Source organism: Symphalangus syndactylus, chromosome 9 (assembly GCF_028878055.3).
Source record: "Symphalangus syndactylus isolate Jambi chromosome 9, NHGRI_mSymSyn1-v2.1_pri, whole genome shotgun sequence".
Lineage (NCBI taxonomy): Eukaryota > Metazoa > Chordata > Mammalia > Primates > Hylobatidae > Symphalangus > Symphalangus syndactylus.
The window spans coordinates 56175238-56199485 of record NC_072431.2 but is presented as its reverse complement, the minus strand read 5'-3'; the positions used below and the strand labels follow the sequence as shown (position 1 = coordinate 56199485).

The 24248-nt window shown below is 48.0% G+C and overlaps 3 protein-coding genes and 1 non-coding gene across 27 annotated transcripts in view; 2 read left to right on the top strand and 2 right to left on the bottom strand.

Annotated features, from left to right (window-relative positions):
- Positions 1-1153, bottom strand: part of PMS2 (PMS1 homolog 2, mismatch repair system component) — a 40271-nt gene extending 39118 nt beyond the window's left edge. For 10 of the 17 annotated variants that reach the window (XM_055292312.2, XM_055292318.2, XM_055292321.2 and 7 more), the window contains exon 1: positions 897-1004. In XM_055292312.2, coding sequence (XP_055148287.1) covers positions 897-919 — 23 coding nt within the window. In that variant the 5' untranslated portion in view covers positions 920-1004. Of the gene's footprint in view, positions 1-896 lie in introns of all 17 variants that reach the window. The other 7 variants (XM_055292314.2, XM_055292319.2, XM_055292320.2 and 4 more) reach the window with 4 other exon arrangements.
- AIMP2 (aminoacyl tRNA synthetase complex interacting multifunctional protein 2) lies at positions 616-17584 on the top strand. Of its 7 annotated transcripts, none has more exons than XM_055292372.2 (4): positions 616-1280; positions 7316-7522; positions 10314-10545; positions 17057-17584. In XM_055292372.2, exons 1-4 carry the CDS (start codon positions 624-626, stop codon positions 17443-17445), a joined length of 1485 nt encoding a protein of 494 aa, XP_055148347.2. In that variant the 5' UTR covers positions 616-623; the 3' UTR covers positions 17446-17584. The 7 variants fall into 7 exon arrangements, with proteins under 7 accessions (XP_055148347.2, XP_055148349.1, XP_055148344.1 ...); XM_055292369.2 differs by having other exon boundaries at positions 1161-1400; XM_055292377.2 differs by lacking the exon at positions 616-1280 and adding an exon at positions 1439-1510.
- Positions 9388-9516, top strand: LOC129490899 (small nucleolar RNA SNORA42/SNORA80 family). Its single transcript, XR_008660370.1, has one exon. It is a non-coding gene; the product is annotated as a small nucleolar RNA SNORA42/SNORA80 family (small nucleolar RNA).
- The window catches only part of EIF2AK1 (eukaryotic translation initiation factor 2 alpha kinase 1), a 36907-nt gene continuing 30243 nt past the window's right edge, over positions 17585-24248 (bottom strand). For both annotated transcript variants that reach the window (XM_055292346.2, XM_063646157.1), the window contains exons 12-16: positions 22937-23051; positions 22636-22718; positions 20751-20984; positions 18395-18543; positions 17585-18136 (exon numbers count right to left, since the gene is read on the bottom strand). In XM_055292346.2, coding sequence (XP_055148321.1) covers positions 18415-18543; positions 20751-20984; positions 22636-22718; positions 22937-23051 — 561 coding nt within the window. In that variant the 3' untranslated portion in view covers positions 17585-18136; positions 18395-18414. The remainder of the gene's footprint in view (positions 18137-18394; positions 18544-20750; positions 20985-22635; positions 22719-22936; positions 23052-24248) is intronic.

Below are 24248 nucleotides of genomic sequence, written 5' to 3'. Positions count from 1 at the left end.
CATGATCCACCCGCCCTGGCCTCCCAAAGTGCTAGGATAATAGGTGTGAGTCACCGCTCTCAGCCCACTTCAGATATTTATTTTGAGGAGGGAGCGCATTTAGATACAGACTCCAAATTTATTTAAATGTCTCAATACATTTAAATGTAGTTACCTAAATATATCTAATATACTTAAATGCAGAGAGCAAATTTGCGTTTACAAATCTGACATGGAATGCAACTGTGCTAGCCAAGATTCAGTGTAGTTTACCAGCCAGATATCACATACCCTAACAGGTAGAAATGCATTGCATTTTTTTAAACTGCGCAGCTATGCAAATTAGGATGTGTCTGGACGCTCTACCGTCCCCAAGATAACCTTAATTTTTTAAAAAGGCCAGGCACCGTGCATCACGCCAGTAATTCCAGCACTTTGGGGGGCCGAGGCGGGCGGATTGCTTGAGCTCAGGCGTTGACACCAGCCTGGGCAACGTAGCGAAATCCCCGTCTCCACAAAAAAAAATTAAAAATAAAATAATATAAAAATAAAAATAAAAGGGGAGGGAGAACAGGTAGAAAGGAAATGCATTCAGTCTATGGGGATTTCACGCTCCGGCTTCAAGTCCACGGCCCTGTGATGGGATGTGGGCAAGGCCTGTCTGGGACAGGCCGAACCCAACTCCTCACAGGGCCGAATCCTTTGCCTGCAGCCCAGGAACCCGAAGGCGCTTGCCTCGGCCTCAAGGCGCACCCAAGGGGCACGAGATCTCTGGGGCACTGAGGTCGCCGCTCCGGGGCCTCCAGGCGGCTGCCTCGCCACGCGCCTCGGCCATGTTCCCCCCATTTCCGGGGAGGCTGGAATGCCGTGGGTCTCAAACGGGGCGCGCGAGAGGGGAGACCGCGAGCCTTGCTCACCTCGAGCTCTCAGCTCGCTCCATGGATGCAACACCCGATCTGCCTCGGGGACTGGGAAAGTTTCCTCCACGGCTCCCACAGGCGCTCCGCCTCCTGAACTCCCATTGGCTGCTTTCGACGTTGTGCTCCACCCTTTCCGGGCGGGGCGGCAAAAAAATACTTCCCGTCTCTCCTTTTCGCCTATTGGCTCTGTCAAAGGTCGAGTTCGTGACGTCAAAGAGCCTGGGCCAATCAGAGCACACCGGACTGCGTTTTCCCGAACGCCCGCAGCAGGGTCAAAAGGGAGGTGGCCGGTCTCTGTCGTGGCCTCTGACGGCTTCTGAGCGTTGGCGTCTGGCACGCGCTACCCCCTCTTGCTTTGGTTCCACCATGCCGATGTACCAGGTAAAGCCCTATCATGGGGGCGGCGCGCCTCTCCGTGTGGAGCTTCCCACCTGCATGTACCGGCTCCCCAACGTGCACGGCAGGAGCTGCGGCCCAGCGCCCGGCGCTGGCCACGTGCAGGTAGGAGCGCGGGGCCCCCCGCCCTGTGCGCACGCGCGGCGGCCGGCTGCTGGCCCGGGTCCCGCCAGCCCGGAGCGAGTGCGTCCCAACCGGTTCACGGCCCCACCCCGGTATCTGCGCCGGCCGGCCAGGGACTCACTCAAACTTTTATCTTTTAAAAGATTTATCCAGGCCGGGCGCCGTGGCTCACGCCTGTAATCCCAGCACTTTGGGAGGCCGAGGAGGGCGGATCACCTGAGGTCAGGAGTTCGAGACTAGCCTGGCCAACATGGTGAAACCTCATTTCTACTAAAAATACAAAAATTAGCCGGGCGTGGTGGCAGGCGCCTGTAACCCCAGCTACTCGGGAGGCTGAGGCAGGAGAATCGTTTGAACCCTGGAGGCGGAGTTTGCAGTGAGCTGAGATCAAGCCATTGCACTCGAGCCTGGGCAACAAGAGCGAAACTCTGTCTCAAAAAAAAAAGAATATATATATATATATCTTTCCAGGTCGGGCGCGGTGGTTCACGCCTGGAATCTCAGCGCTTTGGGAGACCAAGGCGGGAGGATCGCTTGAGCCCTGAGAGTTTGAGACCAGCCTGAGCAACGTAGCGAGACCCTTGTCTCTATTTTTTAAATGTTTTAATTAAAATACAAATCTGTCCATATTTTTTCTTTTTGTAATAGATGGTTGATTAAACATTTTAGTTCAGAGATTCTACACTCTGAAAAGTGAATAGCACATAAATGCTCATTTTGAGGGATTGCAAAGCGAACTCCAGGGTCACCATGGCCCAGGTTGACACACGTTGTCACCGCTCCGTTCTTTCCACTTAAACCTTCCCTCTCCACCTCCAACCCCAGGTCCTGATTTTTATGGTAATTATGTCCTGCTTGTCTCTATTATTTTGTCAACTAAGTATTTATCCCTAAACAATATAGTCTGGTTTTTTGTTTGTTTTTTTGTTTTTTTTCAGATGGAGTCTCACTCTGTCACCCAGGCTGGAGTGCAGTGGTGTGATCTTAGCTCACTGCAACCTCTGTCTCCCAGGTTCAAGCAGTTCTCCGCCTCAGCCTCCTGAGTAGCTGAGATTACAGGCACTGTCCACTGGACCCGGCTAATTTTTGTATTTTTAGTAGAGACAGGGTTTCACCATGTTTGCCAGGCTGGTCTCGAACTCCTGACCTCAAGCGATCCACCCGCCTCGACCTCCCAAAGTGTTGGGATTACAGGCATGAGCCACTGTGCCCGGCCCCTAAATAGTCTTGGTATAGGTAAGCATATAGCGTATAGTCTGATGTGTCTGGGTTTTTTTTTTTTTTTAATGTAGAGATGAGGTCTCACCACATCTCTACATAAAAGGTGGTTATCAAGACCCAAGGTGGTCTCAATCTCCTAGCCTCAAGCGATCCTCTAACCCCAGCCTCCCAAAGTGCTGGGATTACAAACATGAGCCCCTGGTGCCCAGCCCTGGCTTCTTTGTCGTAGATATTATTTTAGGAGTCATTTTATTGTAACATCAGAAGTATTCGTCTTCTCTGTAGTATGCTGTTCTATTGCATGACTCTCCACCATATACTTATCCATCCTGCTTGCTCAGGGACACTGGATTGTTTTCTATTTTAACTTACTATGAACAATTCTCCAGTGAATATTCTTACACAGAGGAGCAGGCATGGGGCATGTACTAATGAATGGGACTGCTGGCTCAGTGGCTCGCCTGGCTTTCCACTCTATTAAATTGTTTTCCAAAGTTATACTGGTTTATGCGCTCGCTCACCGGCAAGGTAGAAGAATTCCTGATGTTTGCACCCTGCCTAAAGCCGGTGGGTGTAGCGTGGTATCCTAAGGTAGTTTTAGTTTGGATTTCTCCAGACTTCTCTAACTTGAGGACCTTTTCATATTCACTGGCCGCTGTGATTGCGCTTTTGTAATGTACCTGCTCAAGTCTTTCACTCTTTTCTCATTGCAAACGTACATCCTAGGTTTCCAGCAGGAGAAACAGGCCTGTCCATTTCTGACACAAGATGGGTGAATCGTTAACTTTTCTGGTCTGTTTTCCCACTGCTTGTTACCCTTCTGTTTTTTTTAATGGCTTTCTGCCTAGATCCAGGAGGGACGGACTTTCTTTTGAAACCCAGTAATACAACTGTTATTTCAGTACAGAGCTAAGACAGAAATAGCAGACATGGTTCAATGGTCCCTGCACCTACAGAGTGCCGTGGAAACAGGGCCCAGTCACCCTCCAACTGCACAGTCCCATGAAGCCAAAAAGACAATCCAGGTTGGAGAATGTCACCTTTCATTTAAGGCCAAGTTTTGCAGAGTCTGTTTTATTTGTTTTTAAGTCTGCTGCCTAACTTCCTTTGGGCTTTTATTTGTGAACTTATAACTTAGAGGAGACATAATCTCACTCTTCTAGCAATTTCTCTAGGAGATGATAACAATGTGGACAAATAATTAGCAATAAGACATCTTGGCCAGGCTCGGAGGCTCACCTCTGTAATCCCAGCACTTTGGGAGACCAAGGCATGAGGATCACTTGAACCTAGGAGTTCAAAACCAATCTGGGCAACATGGCAAAACCCCATTGTTACAAAAAGTACAAAACTTAGCCAGGTGTGGTAGCATGTGCCTGTAGTTCCAGCTACTCAGGAGGCTGAGGTGGGAGGATCACTTGAGCCCAGGAGGGCAGGGCTGCAGTGAGCTGTGATCATGCCACTGGACTCCAGCCTGGGTCACAGAGTGAAACCCTGTCTCAAAAAACAAAAGAAAAAAAGCAATCAGGTATCTCCAAGGTAAATGAAAGCAACATGAAGAATGAGCTGTTTATAAATACATATAAATTAAAACAAATTGAGAAAACCAGTATACCACATCACAATCTAGTCTCAGCAAGGAAAACAACAGGCCAACATTAGAAGACACCAGGCTGGGCGCGGTGGCTCACGCCTATAATCCCAGCACTTTGGGAGGCCGAGGCGGGTGGATCACGAGGTCAGGAGATCGAGACCATCCTGGCTAACACATTGAAACCCCATCTCTACTAAAAATACAAAAAAAAAAATTAGCCAAGCAAGGTGGCGGGCGCCTGTAGTCCCAGCTACTCGGGAGGCTGAGGCAGGAGAATGGCGTGAACCCTGGGGGGCGGAGCCTGCAGTGAGCCGAGATTGCGCCATTGCACTCCAGCCTGGGCGACAGCGAGAGACTGTCTCAAAAAAAAAAAAAAAAGAAAGAAGACACCAATGACATAAAACAGATCTTGAACATTTTGGTATCACTCAGATCACAAAGGACTAGATCAGGCTGCACTCAGGGCTTAAAAATCACAAGCCACGTTACACATACAGTACTTCAGACATTCTTCATTCCTGACTGAGGATTTTTTTGTTTTTGAGACAGTCTCGCTCTGTCGCCCAGTCTGGTGTGCGGTGTCGCAATCTCAGCTCACTGCAGCCGCTGTCTCCCGGGTTCAAGCAACTTTCTGCTGCCATAGCCTCCCCAGTAGCTGGGATTACAGGTGCCCCCCACCAAGCCCAGCTAATTTTTGTGTTTCAGTAGAAATGGAGTTTCATCATGTCGTCCTCTCGAACTCCTGACCTCAAGTGATCCACCCGCCTCTCCCTTCCAAAGTGCTGAGAGTACAGGTATCAGCCACCGTGCCCGGCCAGCACTCAATAATTTAATTGGCATACTGAACTCTGTTCCACCCGGAAGTCAGTGGACTTCACATTTCTCTGATGTTTGATCTTAAATAAGAGCAGCAGACTAGGAGAGGTGAGAAAGTGCTGATTAAGCCCAAGGGTAAATAGGAGTCAAGCAAACAAGAGAAGAAGGAAGAGCGATGCAGATGGAGGGAACAGCACATGTGAAGATCCTGTGGTCAGAGCTAGGGTGGTGATTTAGGAACTCCTAGGACAGTGCAGCTAGAGCACAGAGCAAAGGAGGAAATTGGGTGAGGTAAGGTAGCCAGAGGCCAAATGATACAAGATGTCTGTGAAGCCATGTTAAATGTTTGACGTTTTATCCTAAGCACCTAGGAGGTTAGCAAGGGGGAGACATTGACAATATCTGATTTTATTTTATTTTATTTTATTTTATTTTGAAACAGACTCTCACTCTGTCACCCAGGCTGGAGTGCAGTGGTGCGATCTCTGCTCACTGCAACCTCCGCCTCCCGGGTTCAAGCGATTCTCCTGCCTCAGCCTCCTGAGTAGCTGGGATTACAGGCACCCACACCACACCCAGCTAATTTTTGTACTTTTAGTAGAGACGGGGTTTCACCATGTTGGCCAGGCTGGTCTCAAACTCCTGACCTCAGGTGATCTGCCCACCTCGGCCTCCCAAAGTGCTAGAATTATAGGGATGAGTCACCGCGCCCAGCCCTGAGTTTCTTTTTAAATCTTTCTAGCTGCCATCCTAAAGGATGGTTTGCAGGGGTGGACTAGACTGGGTGCAAGGTGGAGTAGGCTAGGTGAAAAATGGTGGCCTGGCCAGGTATGGTGGCTCACTTCTGTCTTCCCAGCACTTTGGGACCTGAGGTGGGAGGATGGCTTGAGGACAGGAGTTTGAGACCAGCCTGAGCAACATAGCACAGTTCTTTGTCTCTAAAAAAAAAATTTAAAAATTAGCCAGGCTTGGTGGCACACACTTGTAGTCCCAGGCACTCAGGAGACTAAGGCAGGAGGATCACTTGAGCCCAGGAAGTGAAGGCTGCAGTGGGCCATGATCACACCGCTGCACTCCAGCCTGGGCAACAGAGTGAGACCCTGTCTCCAGGACAAAAAAAAAGACAAGAAAATGATTTGGGGAATTGATTACTTGGCCCGATGGACATGCTTCCAAGCTAAAATAAACTGTTTTAACCTGTGTTCCCTTTTCCCTATTTGTATAAATTACTCAGTTACATTCTCATTGCTACTTATTTAAGCAAAGTATTCTTTTAAGAACAAAGAACTACAAATTGTGTTCATTTTCTATCCTTCCCTGTTGTTAGACTAAATTTAACTGAAATAGGAACCATACAATTTCAGAGTGGCTTTCAGCCACAACGTTTATTTGTTTTAAGCTTTTTTTTTTTTTTTTTTTTGAGACGGAGTCTTGTTCTGTCGCCCAGGCTGGAGTGCAGTGGTGCAATCTCGGCTCACTGCAACCCCCGCCTCCCAGGTTCAAGCGATTCTCCTGCCTCAGCCTCCTGAGTAGCTGGGACTACAGGCATGCACTACCGCGCCCGGCTAATTTTTGTATTTTTAGTAGAAACGGGGTTTCATCATGTTGGCCAGGCTGGTCTCAAACTCTTGACATCAGGTGATCCACCTGCCTTGGCCTCCCAAAGTTCTGGGATTACAGGTGTGAGCCACCACGCCTGGCCTTGTTTTAAGCATTTGGGGATCAATTTGCAGGGACCTATTGGACTATGGGGAAAATTACATGGTTCTGCTCCTGTATTTTAATGTCTTTTTCCTTTTTGTTTACTGTGTAATTAAGTTTTTGCAGACTTGCATCCCATAATGTCTTCTCTTATTTTTTTGAGACGGAGTCTCACTCTGTCACCCAGGCTGGAGTGCAGTGGCGCCATTTCGGCTCACTGCAACCTCTGCCTCCCGGGTCCAAGTGGTTCTCCTGCTTCACCCTCCCGAGTAGCTGGGATTACAGGTGCGTGCCAGCATGCCGGGCTAATTTTTGTATTTCTAGTAGAGACGGGGTTTCACCATGTTGGCCAGGCTGGTCTTGAACTCCTGACCTCAGATGATCTGCCTACCTGGACCTCCCGAAGTGCTGGGATTACAGGTGTGAGCCACCACACCCAGCCCATGTCTTCTTTTAAAGGGTGGGAGGTTTGGTGAGTGCATGGCAAAGTAAGACAAGTGATCAAATTTGAACAACACTGGTCTGATGGGAGAGGAAATGAACATTTGGCTGTTGGTTTGTTTAGGAAGAGTCTAACCCATCTCTGCAAGCTCTTGAGTCCCGCCAAGATGATATTTTAAAACGTCTGTATGAGTTGAAAGCTGCAGTTGATGGCCTCTCCAAGATGATTCAAACACCAGATGCAGACTTGGATGTAACCAACATAATCCAAGCGGATGACCCCACGACTTTAACCACCAATGCGCTGGACTTGAATTCAGTGCTTGGGAAGGTAAGTTCGTTTTGAAAGCTGAAACGTTAGGTGCTGAGTGGTTAGTGCAGGGAAATTGTGCTACTGTGATTAAAGCCTTAGCTTTCAGGCCGGGCGCGGTGGCTCACGCCTGTAATCCCAGCACTTTGGGAAGCCTAGGTGGGCGGATCACGAGGTCGGGAGATCGAGACCATCCTGGCTAACATAGTGAAACCCCGTTTCTACTAAAAATACAAAAAATTAGCCAGGCATGGTGGTGGGCGCGTGTAGTCCCAGCTACTCAGGAGGCTGAGGCAGGAGAATGGCATGAACCTGGGCAGCGGAGCTTGCAGTGAGCAGAGATCGCGCCACTGCACTCCAGCCTGCACGACAGAGCAAGACTCTGTCTCAAAACAAAAACAAAAAAAAAACTAGCTTTCTAGTTTTCAAAGGCAAAGCCAAGAGCATGTTCATATTTCTTACTCCTCTAAATGAGTGTGCCTTTGCACAGAACAGATTCCCAGGGCAGGAGTGAAGTCAAAACAAGCTCTAAAGCCTCCTCTTGACCTCTCAGAGCAAGTAGAGGACAGGGAGGATCTGTAGGCAGAGAAGGAGTGGAAGAGAGTTACAGCCTCTGCCAGTCCGGGCATGGGTCCAGCAGCTTCCAAGCCCTGGAAGAACAGATCTCAGCTTGCTTGCTCAGGGTTCCCCAGAGGTTCAGCAGAGGCAGCCCGGACTCTCTTTGATCGTAGGCCAGCTTTCAGAACCATGACTGCCCAAGCACAAAAATCCTACCCGTCCTTTTGAAATGTAGTGCTCAGGCCAGTCACAGTCTCATATTTCAAATGCATTTTGCTTGAATTCAGTTTGCTGTATTACAAGTAAGTTGCATCAGCCAGCTCTCATGATTGAAGTTTACAGGCTTCAGCTAATTTAGGGGAGAATCTGATATGCAAAGAAAGACCACCCGTTTGTTACAACAATGTGATATTTATTTGAGGATGCAAAAGGGTTTGTCCCAAGAATCCCTACCAATAGCTTCCTCTAGAATGGGTGACAGAATAGCACTACTTAAAGCCCTAAAAAATGCAAGCATTTTGGTGTCTCACCCAGGGCTGGGGTATTTGGTAACCTCAGTACCTCTGCATTCATGTATTCCTTCCCCTGTTCCCTCATTCATCCAGTACTTGTTGGCATGCACTGAGGGCTCAGATGAGGTGCAACCAGGCCCTCAGGGAGCCGGAGCCTAGCAGATGAGTTTTCGAGCATGCGTGGCCTAAATGACTGAGAAAAGACCCTGAGTCATTTCTCAGGGTGCTGGGGATGAGTTTTCGAGCATGCGTGGCCTAAATGACTGAGAAAAGACCGAGTCATTTCTCAGGGTGCTTCTGATACCTCAGAAGACCCAGCGCCAAGTAATACAATATGTTCAGGGAACTGCAAGGCATTCCACGTAGGCTGACGTGTGGGACATTGGTCAGGAGTGGCAGGCAGGGTACAGAAAGCCAAGGAGTTTGGCCGTGAGTGTTCACATCAGTGCATTCATTTTTTTTTTTTTTTTTTTTTTTGAGACAGAGTCTTGCTCTGTCACCCAGGCTGGAGTGCAGTGGCGCAATCTCGGCTCACTGCAAGCTCCACCTCCTGGGTTCACGCCATTCTTCTGCCTCAGCCTCTCCGAGTAGCTGGGACTACAGGCGCCCGCCACCACGCCCGGCTAATTTTTTGTATTTTTAGTAGAGACGGGGTTTCACCATGGTCTTGATCTCTTGACCTTGTGATCCCCCCGCCTCGGCCTCCCAAAGTGCTGGGATTACAAGCGTGAGCCATCGCGCCCGGCCGAGTGCATTCATTATTATGAGTGAAAGCGTAGAAGAAATAAGAAAGTCTTTATCTAAAAAGGCTGTCATGCATAGGTTTGGATTTATGACAGGCCCATCCCCCTGGACCTCTCATAGTGCCCCATGCCAGAGCAAACTGTGGCCCCGAACCATTGCCTGTACCTCTGGGCCACCGGCACTGAAGAGGGTTACACAGTGGGAAAAACAAGCCTATCAGTCTGAGCACTTCAGTTAACGCCTAGTATTTTACAATCTCCCCATCCCTCATCACCGGTGATATCTTGAGCCAACACCCCTTCTTAAGGGGTTCTTCATGGAAGCATCTTAATGAACAACAAATTGGCTATGGTCAGCTGTTGGAAAGATTGGGTAACTGGAATAAATGTAGGTTAAAAGGAACAAATAGAAGTGTAATTCCTAGGCCAGGCGCCATGGCTCCCATCTGTAATCCCAGCACTTTGGGAGGCCAAGATGGACAGGTCATTTGAGGTCAGGAGTTCGAGAACAGCCTGGGCAACATGGCAAAACCCCATCTCTACTAAAAATTAAAAAAAAAAAAAAATTAGCCGGGCGTGGTGGCAGGCATCTGTAGTCCCAACCACTCAGGGAGCTGAGGCAGAATTGCTTGAACCTGGGGATGCAGAGGTTGCAGTGAGCAGAGATCATCCACTGTACTCCAGCCTGTGTGACAGAGTGAGACTCTGTCTCAAAAAAAAAAAAGTGTCATTCCTCATATGTTGTTTTATTTGACAGTAGAGTCAACTTTTTATTTGTTGGGGTAAGAGGGTGGAGTCAGCTCATATCCCAGCTCCACTCTGTCCTGAGCGAGTGACCTTGGATAAGTTACTGGCTGCAACGTGGAGATGACACTAGTGCCTTCTTCATGGAAGTGGCAGAGTCAGTTAGATAACCCTGGTTAGGTTCTCAGACTCGCGCCCGTCACAGTGGCACTCTCAGATGACTGTTATTCGTACATTGTCTTGGTCTTTCCCCAGGATTACGGGGCACTGAAAGACATCGTGATCAACGCGAACCCGGCCTCCCCTCCCCTCTCCCTGCTCGTGCTGCACAGGCTGCTCTGTGAGCACTTCAGGGTCCTGTCCACGGTGCACACGCACTCCTCGGTCAAGAGCGTGCCTGAAAACCTTCTCAAGTGCTTTGGAGAACAGAATAAAAAACAGCCCCGCCAAGACTATCAGCTGGGATTCACTTTAATTTGGAAGAATGGTAAGTAGACAGGACTGAGTTCAATTTACACACAGCTGCCCCTTGAACACCACGAGTTTGACCTGCATGAGTCCATTTACATGTGGATTTTTGTCTTTTCTTTTCTTTTTTTTTGAGACAGTCTCGCTCTGTCACCCAGGCTGGAGTGCAGTGGCACAATCTTGGTTCACTGGAACCTCCGCCTCCTGGGTTCAAGCGATTCTCCTGCCTCAGCCTCCTGAGTAGCTGGGATTACAGGCACGCACTACCAGGCCCAGCTAATTTTTTTTATATTTTTAGTAGAGACGGGGTTTCACCATGTTGGTCAGGCTGGTCTCGATCTCCTGACCTCATGATCCACCCGCCTCAGCCTCCCAAAGTGCTGGGATTACAGGCATGAGCCACCAGGCCCGGGCCTCATATGGATTTTTTTTCGATAGCTATCTTGGAAAACTTTTTGGAGATTTGCAACAATTTGAAAAAACTGGCAGACAAACCGCATAGCCTAGAAATATCAAAACAAGGCCACGCGCGGGGGCTCATGCCCATAATCCCAGCACTTTGTGAGGCCAAGGCAGGCAGATCATGAGGTTAGGAGTTCGAGACCAGCCTGACCAACATGGTGAAACCCCATCTCTACTAAAAATACAAAACTTAGCCGGGCGTGGTAGTGGGCGCCTGTAATCCCAGTTACTCGGGAGGTGGAGGCAGAATCACTTGAACCCAGGTGGCAGAGGTTGCAGTGAGCCAAGATCATGCCATTGTATTCCAGCCTGGGCGACAGAACGAGACTCCATCTCAAAAAAGAAAGAAGAAAAATATCAAAACAAGTAAGAAAAAGCTATGAGGCATAAAATATTTACATACTAGTCTATTATTTACTACCACAAAATATACACAAATCTATTTTAAAAAGTTAAAAAGTATCAAAACTTACACACACACACACACACACACACACAATACATGGCACCACTTGCAGTTGAGAGAAATGTAAACAAACGTGAAGCATGAAATCGCAACTGCGTAACATTAACTGTAGAACAAACAGACTGTACTGCTGGAATAATTTCACAGCCGCCTCCAGCGTGGGGAGCGTCTGCTTCAATCTGCTTCAGACACCCTATGACGCTAATCATCTCGGTGTGTGCAGCTAATTCATCTCTCCAGGAAATTGCATGTTGCAGTCAAAAGTGATCTCTTGGGAGGCCAAGGCAGGCGGATCACAAGATCAGGAGATCAAGACCATCCTGGCTAACACGGTGAAACCCCGTCTCTACTAAAAATACAAAAAAAAAAAATTAGCCAGGCGTGGTGGCGGGCGCCTGTGGTCCCAGCTACTCAGGAGGCTGAGGCAGGAGAATGGCGTGAACCTGGGAGGCGGAGGATGCAGTGAGCCAAGATCATGCCAGTGCACTCCAGCCTGGGCAACAGAGCAAGACTCCGTCTCAAAAAAAAAAAGTGATCTCTCGAGGTTCTTGGGTATTTCTCATCGTGTTTTGGGTATTTTTCCATCGTGCATTGCCATAAACCTTGACTAACACTGTGGGGCACTTACAAAGTGTCTCTTGTGATACCGAAAGTGCTCCCAAGAAGCAGAGAAAAGTCATGATATTACATGAGAAAGTTGAATTGCTTGATATGTACCAGAGGTCTGCAGCTGCCACTTCAGGGTAAATGAATTCAGTGTAAGAACCATTGTTTAAAAAAAGGGAAATTCGGTGGGGCACAGTGGCTCACGCCTGTAATCCCAGCACTTTGGGAGGCCGAGACGGGCGGATCACGAGGTCAAGAGATCAAGATCATCCTGGCCGACGTGGTGAAACCCCATCTCTACTAAAAACACAAAAATTAGCTGGGCATGGTGGTGTGTGCCTGTAGTCCCAGCTACTTGGAAGGCTGAGGCAGGAGAATCGCTTCAACCTGAGAGGTGGAGGTTGTAGTGAGCTGAGGTTGCGCCACTGCACTCCAGCCTGGCAACAGAGCGAGACTCCATCTCAAAAAAAAAAAAAAAAAGGAAATTTATGAAGACATCACTATAGCTGCACTAGGAGGTGCAAAAACCTTGCCCTTTTTGCAGAATACCTACTCATCTCGTATTGAAAATGTAGCTTTTGAGGCCAGGCGCGGTGGCTCACGTTTGTAATTCCAGCACTTTGGGAGGCCGAGGCGGGCGGATCACGAGGTCAGGAGATCGAGACCACGGTGAAACCCCGTCTCTACTAAAAATACAAAAAAAAAAAAATTAGCCGGGCATGGTGGCGGGCGCCTGTAGTCCCAGCTACTCGGAGAGGCTAAGGCAGGAGAATGGCGTGAACCCGGGAGGCGGAGCTTGAAGTGAGCCGAGACTGCGCCACTGCACTCCAGCCTGGGCGACAGAGTGAGACTCTGTCTCAAAAAAAAAAAAAAAAGAAGAAAATGTAGCTTTTGGCTGGGTGTGGTGGTTCATGCCTGTAATCTCAGTACTTTGGGAGGCCAAGGTGGGTGGATCACCTGAGATCAGGAGTTCGAGACCAGCCTGACCAATATGGTGAAACCCCATCTCTACTAAAAGCCCAAAAATGAGCTCGGCATGGTGACCTTCACCTGTAGTCTCAGCTACTCGGGAGGCTGAGACAGGAGAATCGCTTGAACCCAGGAGGTGGAGGTTGCAGTGAGCTGAGATCGCACCACTACACTCCAGCCTGGGCTACAGAAAGAGACTCCATCTCAAAAAAAAAAGAAAATGCAGCTTTTATGTGGGGTGCAGGATTACTGTTAGGCATACCTATAGACTCTCATAAGATTTGAGAAAAAGCAAAGTCATTATATGACAACTTGAAGCCAAAGGAAGGTGAAAGACCTAAAGCTGGAGAGTTTAATGCCAGCAAATGATGGTTTGATAATTTTAGGAAGAGGTTTGGCTTTTAAAAATGTCAAGATAACAGGAGAAGCAGCTTACGCCAACCAAGAGGCAGCAGACAGGTTCCCAGATGCCATTAAGAAAATCATGAGCCGGGCGCGGTGGCTCACGCTTGTAATCCCAGCACTTTGGGAGGCCGAGGCGGGCGGATCACGAGGTCAGGAGATCGAGACCACAGTGAAACCCCGTCTCTACTAAAAATACAAAAAAATTAGCTGGGCGTGGTGGCGGCCGCCTGTAGTCCCAGCTACTCGGAGAGGCTGAGGCAGGAGAATGGCGTGAACCTGGGAGGCGGAGCTTGCAGTGAGCCGAGATTGCGCCACTGCACTCCAGCCCGGGCAACAGAGCGAGACTTCGTCTCAAAAAAAAAAAGAAAATCATGGAGGAGAAGGGATACCTGTGTCAACAGGTTTTTTTTTGTTTTTTTTTTTTTGTTTTGTTTTGTTTTTTTTGAGACGGAGTCTTGCTGTGTCACCCAGGCTGGAGTGCAGTGGCGCGATCTCGGCTCACTGCAAGCTCCGCCTCCCGGGTTCAGGCCATTCTCCTGCCTCAGCCTCCCGAGGAGCTGGGACTACAGGCGCCCGCCAACACGCCCGGCTAATTTTTTTTTGTATTTTTAGTAGAGACAGGGTTTCACCGTGTTAGCCAGGATGGTCTCGATCTCCTGACCTCGTGATCCGCCCGCCTCGGCCTCCCAAAGTGCTGGGATTACAGGCTTGAGCCACCGCGCCCGGCCAGTGTCAACAGGTTTTTAATGCAGACAAAACTGCCCTAATCTGGGGGCGTGGGGGGGAACCACAAAGGACATTTATTATTAAAGAAGTGAGCCCCAAGATTGAAGGCAGGCAGGGCTAGGTTAACCGTCCTGTTTTGTGCAGGTGCAGCTGTGTTTATGATCAGGAGAGCTCCTACCTGTAAAACTGCTGACACCTGAGACTTAACGGGAAACGATAAACACAGCTGCTGATCTTTTGGTTGTACAACGTCTGGACAAGAACCCTTTTTCTGGATTAATTCCATTGATGCCTTGTCCCTGGTCAGGATGTACCTTGCCAGTAAGGGACACCTTTTTAAAGTTCTTCAATGTTCCAGGCACTCAGAGCCCCATGAGTTAACACCAAGGGTGTCAAAGTTGTCTACTTGCCCCCAGGCTCATTACACACAGTACTCAATGAAAGGTCAGTGCTATGAAAGAGAACCCTGGCTGGGCATGGTGGTGCATGCCTGTAATTCCAGCTACTTGGGAGGCTGAGGCAGGAGAATTGCTTGAACCCGGAAGGTGGAGGTTGTAGTGAGATCGCACCACTACACTCCAGCCTGGGTGACAGAGCGAGACTCCATCTCAAAAAAAAAAAAAAAAGCAAAAAGAGAACCCTGACAGAACATCTTGAAGAGTCTGGAAGGATTACATCATTGAAGAGGCCATCGTTGTATAAAAAGCTGTGAAAGCCATCACGGTGAAACAGTACGTTCCTGTTGGAGAAACCTGTGTCCAGATGTGCGTGACTTCATAGGATTTACAACAAGGAAACCATGAAATAGTTCATAGATGGGGCAAAAGTGGGTGGTGAAGAGTTTCAGGGTATAGATCTTGGAGAAATTCAAGGGCTGACAGACACTGCACAGAAGAATTAACATAAGACAGCTTAATGGAGAGAAGTGCTTCCAAACTAGTGCCAGATGTTGAGGAAGAAGACGTAGGAGAAGCTGGGCTGGAAAACAGATTTCCATTAGACAGTCTGGGAGAAGGCTTCTGATTATTCGAGGCTGCTTTTGACTTCTTTTATGACCTGGAGTCTTCTATGATACAAGCACTGAAACTAAAGCAAACAGTGGAAGGGTTCATGCTGCATAGAACTATTTTTAGAGAAATCAAAAGGCAAAAAGTCAGACAAATTATGATGTATTTCCCTAAAGTTACACCGTGCTTGCCTCTCCTCCTTTCCTGCCTCCCTTTCCACCTCCTCCACCTCTTCCACCCAAGACAGCAAGACCAACCCCTCTTCATCAGCGACATGAGGACAATGGGATTAAGACCTTTATGATGATCCACTTCAACTTAATGAATAGTAAATTCATTATCTTATTTTAAAGAGGCAGGGTCTTGCTGTGTCATCCAGGCTGGAGTGCAGTGGTGCAATCATAGCTCACCACAGCCTCAACCTTCTGGGCTCAAGTGATCCTCCCACCTCAGCCTCCCAAGCAGCAGGGACTACAGGTGTGAGCCACCATGCCCAGCATCCTTATTATTTTCTTAACATTTTGTTGTTTAAGAATATAGCTTATAATATGTAGATCATACAAAACGTGTTAATCAACTGTCATGGGTAAGGCTTCCCATGAATAGTAGGCTATTAGTGCTTAAGTTCTGAAGGAGTCAAAAGTTGTTGTTTTTTTTTTGTTGTTGTTGTTTTTTTTTTTTTTTGAGACGGAGTCTCGCTCCGTCACCCAGGCTGGAGTGCAGTGGTGCGATATCGGCTCACTGCAAGCTCCGCCTCCTGGGTTCACACCATTCCCCTGCCTCAGCCTCTCTGAGTAGCTGGGACTATAGGCGCCCACCACCACGCCCGGCTAATTTTTTGTATTTTCAGTAGAGACGGGGTTTCACTGTGGTCTCGATCTCTTGACCTCGTGATCCGCCCGCCCCGGCCACCCAAAGTGCTGGGATTACAAGGGTGAGCCACTGCGCCCGGCCTGAGTCAAAAGTTTTATGTGGATTTTTGACTGCACAGCGGTGGGGGTTCAGTGTCCCTAACCCCCCCACTGTTCAAGGGTTAGCTGTACTATATGATGAGATGTGCAACATAGTTTTGATATGAGGCAGCAAGGGGTTAGGACATTCTGTGGCATACTGGCCATACAGCGATTTGCATCAGGTCAGATATTCTAAGTCTAGAAAGCCTGTGGGGTAGTTTTTGAGGAGGAGCAGAGAAGAGCAACGCAAAGATGCCCTTGTTCCTCTGCAAAATTTAGGGTCTCTTAGTGAGACACAGCTCAAGGGGGGGACTGTGAGCATTGGGGGAAGGGAGTTCTGTCCAACCAGGCAAAGCAGGGGAGTCATGGCTGTCACAACCATCTTGCCCTCACATTCGAGAACTTACCATCATAGGGACACTGAAGTTATCTTCTCATATGGCCATATAAAGATAGATGTCATGATAGATAGATAGATAGTCATATCCCACGGATGTATGCCTCTTCTGGTTTATGTTGATGTGGAGAGAAGCGAGTTCATGTAATTCATACCTTAATTGCCCTCAGTCTCACAGAAAGCGATTATGAGGCCAAGAGCCTGGGAGATACAGCTCCTGGGTTTCCAGCCCTCAGCCCCCAAATCCTTAGGCAGCAGGGATTGGAGTGGGTGGTCTGAGGTCCCTTCTAGCTTCAGAACTGTCATAATCAAATACCAGGAATGGCTCTTTGGTTACTTTTTTAACATAGTTTGCACTTAAACCCTTTTCAGTAGTAAGCATCTTAGAGACAGACTGAAAATCTGATGTTCTTCTTGAAAACACCCTTTCCCGTGTCATCAGTCTATGGTGTTTGGTGACTGTACCCTTCCCCACTGTGCGAGTACTTCCCTCAGGGCTGCTCTGGTGATGCTACCTGGCGTGTGTTTTTTCTTTTCAGTGCCGAAGACGCAGATGAAATTCAGTGTCCAGACGATGTGCCCCATCGAAGGAGAAGGGAACATTGCACGTTTCTTGTTCTCTCTCTTTGGCCAGAAGCATAATGCTGTCAACGCAACCCTTATAGATAGCTGGGTAGATATTGCAATTTTACAGTTAAAAGAGGGAAGCAGTAAAGAAAAAGCCGCTGTTTTCCGCTCCATGAACTCTGCTCTTGGGAAGAGCCCTTGGCTCGCTGGGAATGAACTCACCGTAGCAGACGTGGTGCTGTGGTCTATACTCCAGCAGACCGGAGGCTGCAGTGTGACAGTGCCAGCCAATGTGCAGAGGTGGATGAGGTCTTGTGAAAACCTGGCTCCTTTTAACATGGCCCTCAAGCTCCTTAAGTGAATTTCCATAACTGATTTTAAAGGGTTTAGATTTTAAGAATGGTGCTCTTTCATGCGTATTATCAGTAAGGGGACTTGTATTAGAGTCAGAGTCTTTTTATTTAGGCCAGTTGTCAAGTGTCAATAAAAGCATCATGTAATTTGTGGTTTTCATTTTATTTAAAATTCAGCAAAATCATATGCTATCTACCGTGATGACTGCCGACTCCATGGCAGACCCTTTCTGGGATTCAAAAACCAATTCATCAGATCGCTGCCTCTGAGGGATGTAGATTGGCTGGGGAGCTGAGTGCTACAATAAAGGAGGAAGTAGGAGGGAACAGTGCAGGGCAAAGGCAGGAAAGAGATCTGAGCTGCCTGGAGATCATCTGGGGTGTGGAGTACAAAGCTTTGCAAGGGTGTGGTTTTGGAATGACGCTAAATTGAAGGTGGAGAGAACAGATAAAAAGGTTGGAAGTTGCACACTGTACACTGTTAAGAAGTTGAGCTTTTATCTTAGAGGCAGCAGAAGGTTTGGAGCCAAGGAATGAAACGATCAGGCGTCCTTCAGGTAATGAACTTCGGCTGCAGTGTGAAAGGGGTAGGAAGACTGGCAGCTGTCAAAACTGGAACTGTCCAGTGAGTATGTGCAGGCCCGTGCTTAGGCAGTGATGAGGGCAGGGAGCACACATCAATTTCTGCGGTAGAACCTTCTAGAGAAAGACCAGACAGAGGGTCAACAGAGTTGAAAGGAGAAAATAATTGAGGATGAGGTCCAAGTTTTTAGTTTCAGAGACTGGGCATATGGTAATATTTAGGTAGGAAATTCAGGAAAAGGAGCTTATGGGGCAGGAAGGGAAGGAACGGCAGCTGGGGGCACTCTGACATCTTTAAAGGCTTACTAAATACGACTAAGAATTATACCAACTATACCCTAATAAAGATTAAAAATTTACATTCCAGTTAACTACCTTAAAAGTTAAGTCCACTTTCATCCTATGCCCCCATCCTTTCCGTCATCCCTCACCCCTTTGTCTTGAGAAAGGAGGTTTAGCTGCTTCTTTAATTCTGCAATTTCTTTTTCTTGCTCTATTATCTTCATCTGTAGGGTGAGGTTAACCTGTAAGGAGAAAATATTTTAAACTCCATTAAAATAACTTTTTTTTTTTGAGACAGTCTCGTTCTGTCGCCCAGGTCTGGAGTGCAGTGGCACAATCTCGGCTCACTGCAAGCTCCGCCTCCCGAGTTCACGCCGTTCTCCTGCCTCAGCCTCCCGAGTAGCTGGGACTACAGGCGCCTGCCACCACGCCTGGCTAATTTTTTTTATTTTTAGTAGAGACGTTTCACCGTGTTAGCCAGGATTGTCTCAATCTCCTGACCTAGTGATCTGTCCGCCTTGGCCTCCCAAAGTGCTGGGATTACAGGCATGAGCCACTGTGCCCAGCCCTTTTTTTTTTGTTTTGAGACAATCTGGCTGTTGCCCAGGCTGGAGTGCAGTGGCACGATCTTGGCTCACTGCAACCTGTGCCTCCCCAGTTCAAGCTATTCTCGTGCCTCAGCCACCCAAGTAGCTGGGATTACAGGCGCTCTTGTACAAGCCCAGCTAGTTTCTGTATTCTTAGTATAGATGGGGTTTCGCCATGTTGGCCAGACTGGTCTTGAACTCGTTACCTCAAATGACCCACCCACCTCGACTTCCCAAAGTGCTGGGATTACAGGCATGAGCAATCCCACCCAGCCAAGGTTTCATTTTATACAAAAAAATTTTGCAACATAGTAGAAATCCTTACCATAAATGCTAAATAACTATGGTCTCTAATAGCTATCTTAACTGAGCATTAGAAAATCCCCTTCATATGTGAAGATAAATGTTTATACTTGGTTTCAAGAATCACATCTGTGGCTGGGCATGGTGGCTCACACCGGCTAATTTTTGTATTTTTAGTAGAGACGGGGTTTCACCATGTTGGTCAGGCTGTTCTTGAACTCTTGACCTCATGATCCGCCCGCCTCGGCCTCCCAAAGTGCTGGGATTACAGGGGTGATCCACTGCGCCCAGTGCTTATAACTTAGAGTAGACAGGTGGTAGGGAGTCAACCTGCTTACGTGGACAATGAATACAAGCATGCTACTGGTATTCAATCTAGTGCTTGATACAGTCGGAACTCTGAGAATGGGTTTAAATATTTTGTTTGCACAAATATGAGTCTAAGCTCAACTATTCGCTGAAACAGGGTTCAGTATTTATATTGAGACGGAGTCTCGCTCTTTCGCCGAGGCTGGAGTGCACTGGTGTGATCTCAGCTCACTGCAACCTCCGCCTCCCGGGTTCAAGCGATTCTCCTGCCTCAGCCTCCCAAGGAGGTGGGATTACAGGTGTGCATCACCACGCCCGGCTAATTTTTGTACTTTTAGTAGATGGGGTTTCACCATGTTGGCCAGGCTGGTTTCACACTCCTGACATCAGGCAATCCTCCCACCTCTGCCTTCCAAAATCCCATGCCTGGGATTACAGGCATGAGCCACCCCGTCTGGCCAGGATTCACAATTTAAACAAATTCTATTTTAAGCTTCATATTTTCCTCAGCATTTAAAAAAAAACATGTACAGAGACCATGTCCAGGGCAGCAGCTGCAGCCAGACCCCAAGCCAGGCCACCCCTGCCTCTCCCAGGTGGTCCGCAGTGGCTTTGTACTGCGCAGGGACTGCGGCAGCCCCTCTTGGGCACACTCTTCAGCACTACCCGGGGAGGTGCCAGGATCATGTACAGCTTGAAATTCCCGATAGAGTGCTAAACTCACCAGTGACCAAAACACCCTCGAGGGATCCGCCTACCACTTCTGGGGTCACCAGCCCTGCCAGTGATGAGCCCCCGACAGATACCCTGACAGCCCAGAATAGCAGGCAGGTGGTGAAGAGTCAGAGTTTGACATGGACATTTAAAGGCCCAGCCATGAGAAGGGGCAAACCCTGTGGGCCCCTCGGGCCTTTCCAGGGAGAAGTCACACCCACCAGGCCCCAGGAAGCTTTCCTACTGGCCTTCGCTGTGGGGTTGGCCCCAGCCCTCCGCTCCTCTTTGTGAACACCAGCAGATACCTCCTGTGCCTGCTGAGGCCACAGCTGCTACCCCAAGGGGAGTGAGTTCTGCGAGCACACCCTGCAGCTGAGTGCCAGGAAGTGGATGAGAACAAACAGGCCCCGCCTCCAGAACCATCATCTGCCTCTTCCAGCCCCAGCCTCTGGGGGCACCACCCAACCGCTTCCTTCCCCAAGAGAGGCAATAAAAACCACCTTCACTCCAGGACCAAGAGAAAGAAAAGCACATACATTTCCAGAATTTTGGAAAAGTTCGCCCTGCAGCAGCTGAATAGCAGATGGTCTCTGCGATGAGTTCCTTCTCGTTAAGTGCTGGATATACTTGGCTTGCACTGGACACCTTTTACGGAGGGATTCCGGCAACTGACCAGTTCTTAAACCTGTTAGAACTTCTGCTCGCTCCATTTCTGTTCCAAATGGCTGAAAGAGCTCTAGCAGGATCACACCCAAGCTGTACATATCTGACTAGAAAAAGAAAAAAAGGGGGAACTCAGTAGTGAAATACAGAGTTAGAAGAACGTTTCCATTTCCGTGTTCCACCCTCCAAACAGGAGAGGGTTTCTAAGAATGAGGATATACGGTCACCCACAAGGAAGGGAACAGAGCAGGATGGCTCATCAGTGACAGGGACTTTCACAACCCCAAAAAGGGGTATCCATGGGCATGCAGAATGGATGGTCAGGTGGAGGGCAGGGATAATCCCCACCCACAGCAGTCATGACCATACAACTGTCTTCAGCACCCCCTAACAATCCAGGTCTGACCCAGGCAGTGACGTGAGCTCACGCCTGTTAGTGTCAGCTTTGGGGGAGCCACGGAGGGTCGCGGGCTCTCCTCCGGTCTCACCTCTGCCTCCACTCATACTTACCAAGTGTCCTTGGTGACATTTAACAAACTGCATAAAATCTGTGATACTACTCCTAAAAACAGATGTTTTAGGAAGGTCTTCACTAGACAAGATTTTAGGGGCAGCCATCATTTTTGGACAGTTCTTTCCCAATCACTAAAAAGCTCAGTGAGCCATCAAAAGGAAGAAAATTTTACTAGCCTGTTTTAAAAAATGGATTTTAGCATTTCTTCAAGGAACAACGGAGATTCAAACTTTACAGCATGTTCATTCTATTTCAAGGGGAGTCAAGGGGCAGGCTTCCCCTTGGTGTTTTTTACCGAAGCTTGAAAAAAACCAATTAGAAGAAAGGCTGAAAATAGGCTTCCATGAATTCTAGCTTCCTGAGGTGAACAGTGATGTTTTCAAGGGAAAGCTCATTTCAAAATCGATTTAGGCCAGGCACAGTGGTTCATGCCTGTAATCCCAGCACTTTGGGAGGCCAAAGGAGGAGAATCGATTGAGGCCAGGAGTTTGAGACCAACCTGGACAAAGCAAGACTCCATCTCTACAAATAATTTTTTTTTTAATTAGCTGGGTGTGGTAGCACAACTCTTGAAGTCACGGTTACATGGAAGGCTGAAGTGGGAGGATCACTTGAGCCCAGGAGTTGGAGGCTGCCATGAGCTATGAAGATACCACTGCAATCCAACCTGGGCAACAGAGCAAGACCCTGTCTCAACAACAAATGAACAAACAAAAAAATTGTGACATCTGTGGATTTTGAAATGGTAAAGTAGGCAACACAGATTCTACTGAAAAGTGAGGCTTCTTAGGACAGTTTGAGCCAGTTAATTATCTACAGTACTCAGTTATCTCCAAAAACATCTCTATGACAGAGCTTCTGCATTTCATTGTACTGTTTTTTTTTTCTTTTTTTGAGACAGAGTTTTGCTCTTGTCGTCCAGGCTGGAGTGCAATGGTGCAACCTCGGCTCACTGCAACCTCTGCCTCCCGGATACAAACGATTCTCATGCCTCAGCCTCCAGAGTAGCTGGGACTACAGGCATGTGCCATCGCACCCAGATAATTTTTGTATTTTTAGTAGAGACCAGGTTTCACCATGTTGACCAGGCTGGTCTTGAACTCCTAACCTCCATTGATCCACCCACCTTGGCCTCCCAAAGTGCTGGGATTACAGGTGTGAGCCACTGTGCCCAGCCCTGTACTGTGTGTTATTTACGACTGCAGAATAAGTTGAATGAAAGGGCAGAAAGCAACAAATACTACCTTGGCATCATACTCAGATCCTTCCAACTGTTCGGGTGAAGCATACAGACAAGTACCCACTCTGGACGTATGTGTTGGTGTTCCTATCATTTCAAAAGCCACATATTAAACATTGCAGTTAGCACTGTCAACATTAAAGAACATTTACTATGAGCAAGCAGTGTAGCTCCTAAGAAAACAACAGTTGCTTTTTATCTTTATCTTACCTTTCCCATTAAATCTTTATGATTCTCTAAATACTAACATGTGCAACCATGTCTTTTGCTTATGCAAAGAAAACAAAACAAAACCAAAAACTTACTCTTCCCGTTTCTATTGGTCCAGTCTGTGTTCTTCTGTAGGATGTCTGTGCAGGCCAGACCAAAGTCTCCTATTTTTACTTGCTGATCAGGGCCATGAAGAAAAATATTTCTTGGCTATCAACAAACAAAACAAGTCAACTCCTTGGCTGTCTTAAAACAAATAGTAAAAACTTGTAAATGTTTTTAAGTGTTTGGAACTCAGGAGCAAGCAGCCCCTCAAAAGATAAATATTTGAGGAACAGTTCCCAAATTTGCCTGCACGTCAGAATCATCCCGGAGTTTTAAAAATCTCAACATCCGGCTGGGTGCAGTGGCTCATGCCTGTAATCCCAGCACTTTGGGAGGCTGAGGCAGGCAGATCACCTGAGGTCAGGAGTTCAAGACAAACATGACCAACATGGTGAAACACCATCTCTAAAAAATACAAAATTAATCAGGTGTGGTGGCATGTGCCTGTAATCCCTGCTACTAGGGAGGCTGAGGCAGAAGAATGGCTTGAACCCAGGAGCCGAACGCTGCAGTGAACCAAGATTGTGGCACTGCACTCCAGCCTGGGCGACAAGAGCAAAACCCCGTCTCAAAAAAAAAAACCTCAACATTCAACCCATTCCCCAGGCCAACTACATCAGAACTCCTGGGGGTGGACGCAAGCATCAGTATTATTAAAAGTCCCATGGCTATTCTAAATTTGGAGAATATTAATGTAGAGCATGCTTTGTACACAAGTGCTTCCCAACCCTTACTGCACATCATTACCCAAGAAGGTCTTAGAAATGACTGTCCTTGGCCGGGCGCGGTGGCTCACGCCTGTAATCTCAGCACTTTAGGAGGCCGAGGCGGGCGAATCGCCAGACGTCAGGAGTTCAAGACCAGCCTGGCCAACGTGGTGAAACCCCCGCCTCTACTAAAAATACAAAAATTAGCCAGGTGTGGTGGTGCATGCCTGTAATCCCAGCTACTCGGGAGGCTGAGGCAGAATTGCTTGAACCTGGGAGGCAGAGGCTGCCGTGAAACGAGATCGCACCACTGCACTCCAGCCTGAGAAACAGAGTGAGACTCTGTCTCAAAAAAGAGAAAAGAAACGACTGTCCTGTCGAGTCCAGAGATGTGATTTTCTATGTGTGAGAAAACATTTTAAATGGCTTTTTCGAGGCATGATAAATCTAAGCACTGGCAGCCAGCCTGAGAATGTAACAAACCACATGGCTCATCCACCTAGAAGATCACAATAAGGGAACAGGATGTAGAGGAGTCAGCCATAAAAGGGAAGAAAGTTTCATTACTGGGAAATTCAAACTTAAGCGGGGAAGG